The sequence below is a fragment of the Maylandia zebra genome, linkage group LG11, assembly GCF_041146795.1.
Source record: "Maylandia zebra isolate NMK-2024a linkage group LG11, Mzebra_GT3a, whole genome shotgun sequence".
Taxonomy (NCBI): Eukaryota; Metazoa; Chordata; class Actinopteri; order Cichliformes; family Cichlidae; genus Maylandia; species Maylandia zebra.
Genome location: NC_135177.1, coordinates 5,591,275 through 5,603,557, shown reverse-complemented (window position 1 = coordinate 5,603,557; position 12,283 = coordinate 5,591,275). Strand labels below are relative to the sequence as shown.

The 12,283-nt window shown below is 48.8% G+C and overlaps 1 protein-coding gene across 1 annotated transcript; it reads left to right on the top strand.

Annotated features, from left to right (window-relative positions):
• The first annotated feature begins 6,560 nt into the window (after positions 1 to 6,560).
• On the top strand, positions 6,561 to 9,220 carry LOC143420999 (uncharacterized). Its single transcript, XM_076889633.1, has one exon. The coding sequence runs from the start codon at positions 6,738 to 6,740 to the stop codon at positions 8,535 to 8,537; it is 1,800 nt and encodes a 599-aa protein (XP_076745748.1). The 5' UTR covers positions 6,561 to 6,737; the 3' UTR covers positions 8,538 to 9,220.
• Positions 9,221 to 12,283: the final 3,063 nt, after the last annotated feature.

The window sequence follows — 12,283 nt, the reverse complement described above, 5'->3', positions numbered from 1 at the left end:
ACTGTTAGTCAATGGGACATTGGTAACATTTAAAATTGACACAGGGGCCAAAGCTAACTTTATCAACGAGAAGGATTTCAAGGCACTGACTGAGAAGCCTAGAAGATTTACAGAGAAAGTCACGCCGCTGAGGGCCTACAATAACCAGCCAATACAAACAAAAGGAGGATGCAGACTTAAAGTGACAGCAAAAGGCAAACAGCATAACATTTTGTTCACCATCGTGCCTGATGGACACGAGTCACTTTTAGGAGATAAAACATCTGAGGACTTGGGACTAGTAAAGAGGATCTATCAGATTAATACTGACGCCATGAAAGAAGCCAAACAAGGCAAGAGACTGGAACACCAAGGGCATGAAGGAAGTTCAGACATTATCAGTAAATTTCCTTCAGTCTTCAAAGGACATGGAACATTGCCTTACACCTACAAAATCCAGCTCAAGGATGATGCCGTGCCTGTGGTGCATGCCCCAAGGAGAGTGCCTGCTCCATTACGGACAAGTTTGAAAAAAGAGCTTGAAAGAATGACTCAAATGGGTGTCATTGAACGAGTGGAAGAGCCCACAGACTGGGTGAACTCTATCACTTGTGTCAAGAAAAAGAATACAGGTGCCTTAAGAGTCTGCCTTGATCCCAAAGATCTAAATGAAAATATTAAAAGAGAGCATTATCAGATCCCTAAGAGAGAGGAAATAATGAGTGAAATGGCAGGAGCTAAGTTTTTTAGCAAACTGGATGCATCACATGGATTTTGGCAGCTGAGGCTAGACCCAGAAAGCAGCAGGTACACTACCTTTAACACACCATTTGGGCGTTACTGTTTCCTGAGGCTCCCATTTGGAATTAAATCAGCACCAGAGATCTTCCACAGGGCAATGGAGTCCCTGATCGAAGGGCTGGAAGGCACCAGAGTCTACATAGATGACCTCATAGTCTGGGGAAATACAAGGCAACAACATGATGAAAGGCTGGAGAAACTTTTGTGGAGAGTTAACAAGAATGGACTTAAACTGAATAGAGACAAGTGCCTCTTTGGTGTTTCAGAGATGACCTTCCTGGGAGATAAGGTTACAAGTGAAGGGGTGGAACCTGATCAGTCAAAGGTACAAGCCATATTGGATATGCCAGCACCCACTGACAAAAAAGGTGTCTTGCGAGCAATGGGGATGATCAACTTTCTGGGTAAGTTCATTCCTAATCTTACCCCCAAGACAGCATGCCTAAGGGAGCTGCTACAGCACAACACAGTGTTTGAGTGGACGGCCCGGCATGAGAAAGAGTGGAAAAAATTGAAGGAAACTGTAACTACAGAGCCGGTCTTGACATTCTTTGATCCATCAAAGCCAACAAAAATTTCAACAGATGCCTCAAAAGATGGCTTGGGAGCAGTTCTGCTCCAAAGGAACAAAGACAAGTGGCAACCTGTAGCATATGCGTCCAGATCTATGACAGAAACTGAACAAAGCTATGCTCAAATTGAAAAAGAGACTTTGGGCTTAGTGTTTGGGTGTGGAAAATTTCACAGCTATGTATATGGATTACCAACCTTTACAGCAGAGACTGATCACAAACCTCTCATCTCGATCAGAAAAAAGAACCTCAACGACATGTCACCCAGAATTCAGCGCATGATGATGGTGTTGCAGCGCTATGATTTTGAGCTGATCTACACGCCTGGGAAATATATCGTACTTGCGGATGCTTTATCCCGAGCGCCAGCACCAAGTGGTGACAGGTTAGTCAGCGCTACAGCCGAGGAGGCTGAAACACATGTAAACATGGTAACTCCCTCACTCCCAGCATCAGATGTCATGTTGCAGCAAATTGTACAGGAGACGACAAAAGATCCAGTGCTGCAGAAAGTATCCCACCTTATACAGAATGGGTGGTCAAAAGGAGTCTGTCCAGGGTTCTACTCTGTGCGAGCTGATTTATGCATTGCTAATGGGCTGGTGCTGAGACAAAACCAGATTGTCATACCGCAATCCATGCGGAAAGACATGCTTCAGCGTATCCATGAAGGACATCTTGGAGTGGAGAAATGTAAAAGGAGAGCGAGAGAAGCAGTTTACTGGCCAGGCATCAACAGGGATATTGAAGAGATGATACAGAAATGTGAAACATGTCTCAAACTTCACTACAAACAAACAAAAGAGCCAATGCTGGCAGCAGACCTACCCACTGCACCATGGCAAAAGGTAGGCACGGATTTATTTCATCTGGATGGCAAGGACTATGTTTTGGTGATTGACTACTATTCTAATTATCCAGAAGTGGCACAGCTTTCCAGTACATCAGCACAGTCAGTCATCACACACATGAAGGGCTTTTTTGCCAGACATGGAATTCCACAGTGTGTCATCAGTGACAATGGTCCACAATATGACTGTAGAGAATTTAGTGACTTTGCAAAACAATATGGATTTCAACATATCACCTCTAGTCCCTTGTATCCCCAAGCGAATGGACAGGCAGAAAAAGGAGTCCAAATAGTAAAGAGATTGTTCAAAAAAGCAAGAGACAGTAAGACCGACCCTTACCTGGCTCTGCTAAGCTACAGAGCTTCATCCCTGGAGTGTGGGGCATCACCTGCTGAGCTACTCATGCATCGCAAGCTCCGCACCACACTTCCACACATTTCCAAGGAAAATGACAATGCACATGACAACAAGCTGACCGACAAAAGGATGAAACTCAAGCACAGACAGAAAATGAACTATGACAAAACTGCAAGGCGTTTGGAACCTCTTCAGGAAAGAGATGTTGTGAGGATTGCAGGTCCAGATTTCTGGGACAAAAAAGCAACAGTTCTCAGCGAAGTAGGGCCCAGATCGTTTGCTGTTCAGACAGAATGGACAAGTGTTAAGAAGAAACCGGAGAAGTCTGTTAAAGACACAGGATGTTAAACATCAGGACACAGAGACTGGAACTGAACAACGAGGTGCTAACCCTGTTGAGCACCACAGTGAGCCTCCTTCAACTTCCCCAATGTCTGAGATACTGAGAAGGTCTACCAGACCTAAGAAACCTACAGAGAGGCTCATAGAACAAGTGTGAACTGTTGTGGTAAAGAATTGTTAAAAAATAATAATAATAAATCACAAGTAAATAACGGATAATAATTCATTTAGAATAGTAATTGTTCACACTTAATTGAGACCTACTGAGTTATGTGTTACTGACTGTTCAAGTTGTCACAGGTGAAGCGTTCTAATGTGCTTGAGGGCTGTATGGGATTCATTTGGTTCATTCTGGAAGATGTAAGGTATACATTTGGATTTATTTTGTTTGACTTGTGCTACAACTTTTGGTTTTTTATAAAAAAGAACACTACTGAATGTAGTTTGTTGCACAATTTATAACATGTTGAATGTTAGACAAGAATGTTCAGATGTTACAGAGTAACATTACTCTTTGGAATTGTGCTTATTATAATACCAACCTGTTTGGAAAGGGGATGTAATGATAGTTGCTATTGTTGAAGCTACCCACAGGGGGCGCTCTGGAATCAATAAGATATACAGAGTAGAAGAAGAAGTTATCGTGGTAGAAAGAATAATAAACAGCTAGCTGAAGCTAGCACCAGGAGCAATTCTTGATGTTTTATTCATAGAGGAATAAGAACATTACATGAACAACTTGAAAATCTTAGCTCACACAGCTGCAAAACCTGTTTGCCCAGCACGGGGATATTGAATTCTATAAGATAAAGCCATGAATACGTATATCTGAATCTTCTATCAAAAGTTACAACTTTTTATATGAAGTTGTACAAAAACGCTGTTACATGCGCCGATATCATGTACATTTTACCAGGGCCAGTGTTGTTAGATGAGGCCATCCTGTGCTACTGGCTGAGGCCATACAAATTACACCAGGGACAGTCCTTCCTGTGAGGCCATCTTCATCCCACCAGGGCCTCTGCTGCTCATTGATGCCATCCACATTTCACCAGGGCCAGTGGTGTTGGCTAAGCCCATTCACATTACAGCAGGGTGTGTGGTGCTGACCAATACCATCCATATTTCACCAGGGACAGTGTTGTTAGATGAGGCCATCCACATTACAACATGGCCTGTGCTACTGGCTGAGGACATTTACATTTCACGAGGGCCTGTGGTCTCGGCTCAGGCCAACTACATTTCACCTGGGCCTGTGCTGCTGGCTGATACCATCCTCATTTCACCAGGACCTGCGTTGCTGGCTCATGCCATCCACATTTCATCAGGGCGACTGTTGTTGGCTGAGGCCATCCACATTACACCAGGGACAGTGCTTCTTGTGAGGCCATCTTCTCCCCACCAGGGCCTCTGCTGCTCGTTGATGCCATCCACATTACACCTGGGCCTGTGGTGCTGACCGATATCATGCACATTTCACCAGGGTCTGTACTACTCGTTGATGGCATCCACATTACACTCGGGCCTGTGGTGCTGTCCGAAACCATCCACATTTCACCAAAGTCCAGTGTTGTTGGATGAGGCCATCCACATTACACCACTGCCAGTGCTTCCTGTGAGGCCATCATCACCACACCAGGGTGTGTGTTGCTGGCTTAGGCCATCCACATTACACCAGGGCTTATGTTGCTGGCTGATGCGATCCACAATACACAAGGGCCTGTGCTACTGGCTGAGGCCATTGACATTACACCAGGGTGTGTGGTGTTTACCAATACCATCCACATTTCACCAGGGCCACTGTTGTTGGCTGAGACCATACACATTACACCAGGGACAGTGCTTTTTGTGAGGCCATCTTCACCCCACCATGGCCTCTGCTGGTCGTTGATGCTGTTATGACCCAGGGTCATTATTTGCAGTACGGTGTTGTTATTGTTTGTATTTGTATTCAGTGTTGCTTGTTTCCAGGTGGAGGCCACCCATTGGTGGAGGAAGGAAAGAGGCCAGCTACAAAAGGGGTTGGACTGGGTCGGCGAGCAGACTTCCTGGTTTCCCGTGAGCTGTGTGTCTGGGGACCGTCATGGTGTGTGACTGCACGGGGCTGCAATATTAATGCTGAAAAAGGGGTTGTACCTGGGCTTGGTAGCTGTAGGGGTGGGAAGCCGTTTTCTTTTATTCCCCTCTTTTCTCCTGTTTCGGGTAGGGAGACAGGTTAGAGAATTGTATTTTGTTTTGGGATCGTGGGAGGTAAGTTAGCTTTGTTTTTCTTTCTAGTGTGTTTTGTTTGTTGTTTTGGCATCGCCCACCCTGAAGCTCGCTACCTGTTCAGTAAATAAATTAACCAACTCTCGTCATTCTGCCGTGGTGTGATTTTTTTTTTGTCGTTATTATGTATCGGGTTTATCTTTTTGTTGTGTTGCACCCCGGCTTCGGGCCGGTGTGTAACATAAATGGGGGCTCGTCCGTTTGAGGGATTTCGGGGTCGTTTGTGTGTAGTGGGGTTCGTGTGGGTGTGTGGGGTTTTTTTTTGTGTTTTTGGGGGTTGTTTGTGTGGGTGGCCGCGGATGGAGTTTGATGTGGATAAGTTTGCCGAGGCGCCTTCCTTGCAGCAGTTGAGTCGGTATCGGAGGGAGGATTTGCTGCTTATTGCGGGCCGTTTTGATGTGCGAGCGCCGGCGGGGGTGAAAAAGGATGATTTGCGACAGCTTGTCACGGTGGCTTTGAGCGAGCGGGGTTTGCTGTCGAGCGTGCCGCTTGTTGGTGGGATGGGCGGGGCGGCTATGGAGCCGTTGGCTCCGTTGTCTGTTCCTCCTGTGGCCGCCCCCTCTGTGGCTCCTCCTGCTCCAGTGGTGGGGTCGTCGGCGGAGGAGCTCCAGTTGTTTCTCCGCATTAAGGAGGTGGAGTTAAGTAGTCACCGGTTGGAGGTAGAAGCGATGCATTTGAGGGTGAGGGCGTTGGAGTTGGAGCGCGGACCTCCACTGCGTGCCCCTGACTCTACGCCGCCCACGCCTGCGCCCTCTGTGCTCCCTGCGCCGCCGGCGCCTGGTCCCGCCCCGGCTCTCCGTCAGGATTTTGATGTTGGGAGGCACATTAAATTGGTGCCGCCCTTTTGTGAATCAGAGGTGGAGTCGTTTTTTCCTGCTTTTGAGCGTGTGGCTGCCGCGTTAAAGTGGCCGGAGGAGGTCTGGGTTTTGCTGTTGCAGTGTCGGCTGGTGGGTAGGGCTCAGGAGGTGTGGGCTAGCCTGTCAGCATCTGAGAGCTTAGATTATGGTGTGGTTAAGGCTGCCGTATTGCGTGCTTTTGAGTTGGTGCCTGAAGCGTACCGTCAGAAGTTTCGGCAGTGTGTGAGGGGGGGGGGATCAGACTTATGTGGAGTTTGCGCGCGAGAAGGGTTTGCTCTTTGATCGGTGGTGCCAGGCTAGTGAGGTTAAGGAGTTTGCACAGTTGAAGGAGTTGATGTTATTGGAGGATTTCAAGGGGTGTCTGCCGGAGCGGGTGGTTGTTTATTTGAACGAGCAGAAGGTCGTTTCCCTCGCGAAAGCGGCGGTTCTGGCAGATGAGTTTGCTTTGACGCACAAGAGGGGTTTTTCCCCTCCGTTACGTCGGGGTTCTAGAGTTTTGCCGGAGGTGGGGGGGGGGGGGGGGGCGCGTTCTCCCCCGCTCTCGCGGCGTAGCCCTACGGTGGCCGCTGGGGACCGCCGATGTTTTTTTTGTCATGAGCTCGGTCATCTCGTTGCTTCTTGTCCCGTGCTGAGGGCGAGGGAGGGGGCGCGGGCCGACATTTCGGGGGGGGGCCGTGCAGTGTTGCTCCGCGGTAACCCGCCCTAGCTTAATGCCGGTTGGCGTCGTTCCGCGGGGGATAGATGAGGTGTTTCGACCGTTTGTTTCGACGGGGTTTTTATCGTTGTCTGGTGATGCGGGGGACCGGGTTCCGATCACCATCTTGAGGGATACAGGGGCGAAGCATTCGGTGGCGCGGCATGGAGTCGTGCCTTTCTCTCAGCAGTCGTACTGTGGTTCTGATTTGCTGGTGTGGGGTATCAAGGTGAGTCTTTTACGCATGCCTCTCCATACGGTTACTTTGACCTCGTCCTTCGTATCGGGCGCTGTGCGGGTGGGGGTTCGAGATCAGCTGCCAATTGAAGGCATTGATCTTGTTTTGGGAAATGACTTGGCCGGGGGAAAAGTGTTTCCGGCTATGCCGGAAGTTATTGAGTGTCCTACTTCGGATCGGTTATGCCAATTCCCGTCGGAGCTGGGTGACCCCACAGTTTATCCGGCATGTGTGGTTACTCGTGCTCAAGCTCGTCGCTTGGGTGGTGAGGTGGACATATCCGAAATGTTTCCGGACGGCTCTGAGCCGCATGATAGTTCTGTTCCGGGGGTAGATGGTGGGACGGCGAAGGTTTTTAGTATGGTGTCGGAGAAGGAGGCAGCAGGTATCCGCAGGTTTGTGTGTGGTCAACTCCGTGACGAGGCAGACCTGAGCATGCTGACCTTGGGAATTTTAAAAGAGAGATATCAGACACACAACAAATGTGACTCATTAAGGCCAGAAGTAGAAACTTTCATGAAACAGGTGGTGCAAGAGGAACTGATGAAAATGCAGGATAATGATGAAAGTGAAAGTGACTCAGAGACTAAGAAGCTCCAGAACAAAAGGAAAAGAGAAAATGGAAATGACGAGGTCATGAGTGAGAGTGAAGATGAATCCTGGGCAAAGAAATCACAAAATAATCATTCAAGCTCATCATCAGAATCTGAGGTTCAAGAGGACAACAAAACAGAAAGTAAAGAAAGCAGCAATGATGAAGAAAATGCCAAATCTCAAGCTGATGGTGAAGAGCCAGAGGTGAAAAAATCACAACAAAAGAGAAATGAAAATCGTCAAATTGACAGTGACGAGTCTTCTGATGAGGAACTCAGTGAGGAAAGCAACTGCAGTGACAGTCCAAAGAAAATGGTGAGAATGAACGTCGAGACAGTAACCAGCAGTAAAGATGAAGGAAGGAGAACACCACTGAGTGATGCAGGAAACGAATCAGATGGAGACTGCAAGTCAGAAACGAGTGACAAAATTAGGAGCGACGAGTCTTCTGACAGTGAAAAAGAAGATACAAAAGTGGAAGAGAAAACCAGTGACCCAGACTCAATTTCATCACTACCTTCTTTGGAAGATGAAAAAGAAAATAAGACTGATAAAACAAATGATAAAAAGATGAAGAAGAGTGTGAAGAAAGATGAGAGCACCAGAAAACCAAAGTCTGATGACAAATCGGTGGCGAGGCTTGAATGTTATATTGCCCTCTGCGGCGTGAGGAGAAATTACAAGAAGCTGCTGGAGGACTGCCGCTCCCAGGTGGCTGTTCTGAGGAAGGAGCTTGAAGAGCTTGGTGTACATGGTCAGCCAACTATTCAGAAATGGAAAAAGGTCAGAATGAAGAGAGAGCAAGCTCAAGAACTGGCTGCTCTTGATGTTAACAACATCATTACCACACAAGGTCGACCTACACGCAGGGGTGCCTCAGCAAGTCAGAAACAACAGGACTGTCCGTCCTCTGAATATCAGCGCACTCTAAACTCGGAATCAGACAGTGATCAGGAAAACAATACCCACAGAGGTCGCAGGTAAATGTCCGAATGGGCCAACCTGCAGGGGATCATCAGTGATGACACAGACAGTGACTGATGAGTCTGGTTTCCCCCTAGGAAGTGTTCGATTTGTTTGTTTGTTTTAATGTTTTTGATACTAGGTCTAGCATCTCCCTAATGAGATGCTTGATTTTAGGTGGGGGGGTGTTATGACCCAGGGTCATTATTTGCAGTACGGTGTTGTTATTGTTTGTATTTGTATTCAGTGTTGCTTGTTTCCAGGTGGAGGCCACCCATTGGTGGAGGAAGGAAAGAGGCCAGCTACAAAAGGGGTTGGACTGGGTCGGCGAGCAGACTTCCTGGTTTCCCGTGAGCTGTGTGTCTGGGGACCGTCGTGGTGTGTGACTGCACGGGGCTGCAATATTAATGCTGAAAAAGGGGTTGTACCTGGGCTTGGTAGCTGTAGGGGTGGGAAGCCGTTTTCTTTTATTCCCCTCTTTTCTCCTGTTTCGGGTAGGGAGACAGGTTAGAGAATTGTATTTTGTTTTGGGATCGTGGGAGGTAAGTTAGCTTTGTTTTTCTTTCTAGTGTGTTTTGTTTGTTGTTTTGGCATCGCCCACCCTGAAGCTCGCTACCTGTTCAGTAAATAAATTAACCAACTCTCGTCATTCTGCCGTGGTGTGATTTTTTTTTTGTCGTTATTATGTATCGGGTTTATCTTTTTGTTGTGTTGCACCCCGGCTTCGGGCCGGTGTGTAACAATGCCATCCACATTAAACCTGAGCCTCTGGTGCTGACCGATATCATCCACATTTCACCAGGGCCAGTGGTGTTGGCTAAGGCAATTCACATTACACCAGGGTGTGTGGTGCTGACCAATACCATACATATTTCACCAGGGACAGAGTTGTTGGCTGAGGCCATACACTTTTCATCAGGGACAGTGCTTCCTGTGAGGCCATCTTCACCACACCAGGGCCTGTACTTTTGGCTGAGGCCATCCACATTACACCAGGGCCTTTGGTGCTGGCCAATACCATCCACATTTCACCAGGGCCAGTGTTGTTGGATGAGGCCACCCGCATTACACCACTGCCAGTGCTTCCTGTTATGCCATCATCACCAAACCAGGGCCTGCGGTGCTGGCTGAGGCCATCCACATTACACCAGGGCCTATGCTACTCGTTGATACCAACCACATTTCACCGGGGCTTGTGATACTGGCTGATGCGATCCACGATACACAAGGGCCTGTGCTTCTGGCTGAGGACATTGACATTACACCATGGCCTGTGCTGGCTAATACCATCCACATTTCACCAGGGCCATTGTTGTTGGATGAGGCCATCCAAATTACACCAGGAACAGTGCTTGCTGTGAGGCCACCATCACCACATCAGGGCCTGTGGTGATGTCTGATATCATCCACATTACACAAGGGCCAGTGCTGCTGGCTTTCCACATTACCCAAGGGCCTGTGTTGCTGGCCGAAACAATCAACATTTCACAAGGGCCAGTGGTGTCGCTGGCTGATGCCATTCACAATACTCAAGGGCCTGTGCTACTGGCTGATGCCATCTACATTAAACCAGGGAATGTGGTTCTGGCCAATACCACCGACATTTCACCCGGGCCTGTACTGTTGGATGAGGCCATTTACGCTATACCATGTACAGTTCTTCCTGTGAGGCCATCATCACCACACCAGGGCCTGTGGTGCTGGCTGATACCATCCACATTTAACCAGACCCTTTGGTGCTATCCGAAACCATCCACATTTCACCAGGGCTTGTGTTGCTGGCTGATGACATCCACCACACAGAAGGGCCTGTGATACAGGCTGATGCCATCCACATTTCACCAGGGCCAGTGTTGTTGGATGAGGCCATCAGCAGTACACCAGGGACAGTGCTTCCTGTCAGGCCATCATCACCACACCAGGGCATGTGGTGCTGGATGATGCCATCAACATTACACCAGGGACTGTGCTACTCGTTGATACCATCCACATTTCACCAAGGCCTGTGGTGCTAGCCAATACCATCCATATTACACCAGGGCCAGTGGTGTTGGCTGAGGACATTCACATTACACCAGGGCCTGTGGTGCTGGCTAATACCATCCACATTTCACCAGGGCCACTGTTGTTGGCTGAGGCCATGCACTTTACATCAGGGACAGTGCTTCCTGTGAGGCCATCTTCACCACACCAGGGCCTGTACTTTTGGCTGAGGCCATCCACATTACACCAGGGCCTTTGTTGCTGGCCAATACCATCCACATTTCACCAGGCCCTTTGGTGCTGCCCGAAACCATCCACATTTCACCAGGGCTTGTGTTGCTGGCTGATGACATCCACAACACAGAAGGGCCTATGATACTGGCTGATGCCATCCACATTACACCAGGGCCAGTGGTGTTGGCTGAGGCCATTCACATTACACAACGGCCTGTGGTGCTGGCCAATACCATCTATATTTCACCAGGGACAGAGTTGTTAGATGAGGCCATCCACATTGCACCATGGCCTGTTGTGCTACTGGCTGAGGACATTTACATTTCACCAGGGCCTGTGGTCATGGTTGAGGACAACTACATTTCATCAGGGCCTGTGGTCATGGCTGAGGACATTCACATTACACGAGGGCCTGTGGTGCTGGCCAATACCATCCACATTTCACCAGGGCCAGTGTTGTTGGATGAGGCCATTCACGTTACACCAGGGTCTGTGGTGCGAGCCAATACCATCCACATTACACCAGGGCCAATCTTGTTGGCTGATGCCATCTACATTCACCAGACCAGGGCCTGTGCTGCTAGCCATCAAAATTACCCAAGGGCCTGTGTTGCTGGCCGAAAACAACCACATTTCACCAGGGCCTGTGGTGCTTGCTAATACCATCAACATTTCACCAAGGCCAGTGTTGTTTGCCGAGGCCATCCACATTACACCAGGGACAGTGCTTCCTGTGAGGCCATCTTCACCACACGAGTGCCTTTGCTGCTGGCTGAAACCATTCAAATTACACCAGGGCCTCTGGTGCTGGCCAAAACCATCCACATTTCACCAGGGCCACTGTTGTTGGCTTAGGCCATCCACATTACACCAGAGACAGTGATGCCGCCTTCTACCATCCACATTTCACCAGGGCCATTGTTGTTGGATGAGGCCATCCAAATTACACCAGGGACAGTGCTTCCTGTGAGGCCATCATCACCACACCAGGGCATGTGGTGCTGGATGATGCCATTGACATTACACCAGGGCCTGTGCTACTCGTTGATGCCATCCACATTACACCAGGGCCTGTGTTGTTGGCTCAGGCCATCCACATTACACCTCTGCCAGTGCTTCCTTTGATGCCATCATCACCAAACCAGGGCCTGTGGTGCTGGCTGATGCACAAAGCACAAAACACAAGGGCCTTTACTACTGGCTGAGGATATTCACATTACACCAGGGCCTGTGGTGCTGGCCAATATAATCCACATTTCACCAGGGCCACTGTTGTTGGCTGAGGCCATACACATTACACAAGGGACAGTGCTTCCTGTGAGGCCATCTTCACCACACCAGGGCCTCTGCTACACGTTGATGCCATCCACATTACACCTGGGCCTGTGGTGCTGACCGATATCATGCCTATTTCACCAGGGCCACTGTTGTTGGCTTAGGCCATCCACATTACACCAGAGACTGTGATGCCGCCTTCTACCATCCACATTTCACCAGGGCCATTGTTGTTGGATGAGGCTCTCCAAATTACACCAGGGACAGTGCTTTCT

Bases quoted from the DNA above. Each gene is read 5' to 3' on its own strand.
- LOC143420999 (XM_076889633.1), top strand. From the start codon at position 6,738: ATGCCGGTTGGCGTCGTTCCGCGGGGGATAGATGAGGTGTTTCGACCG.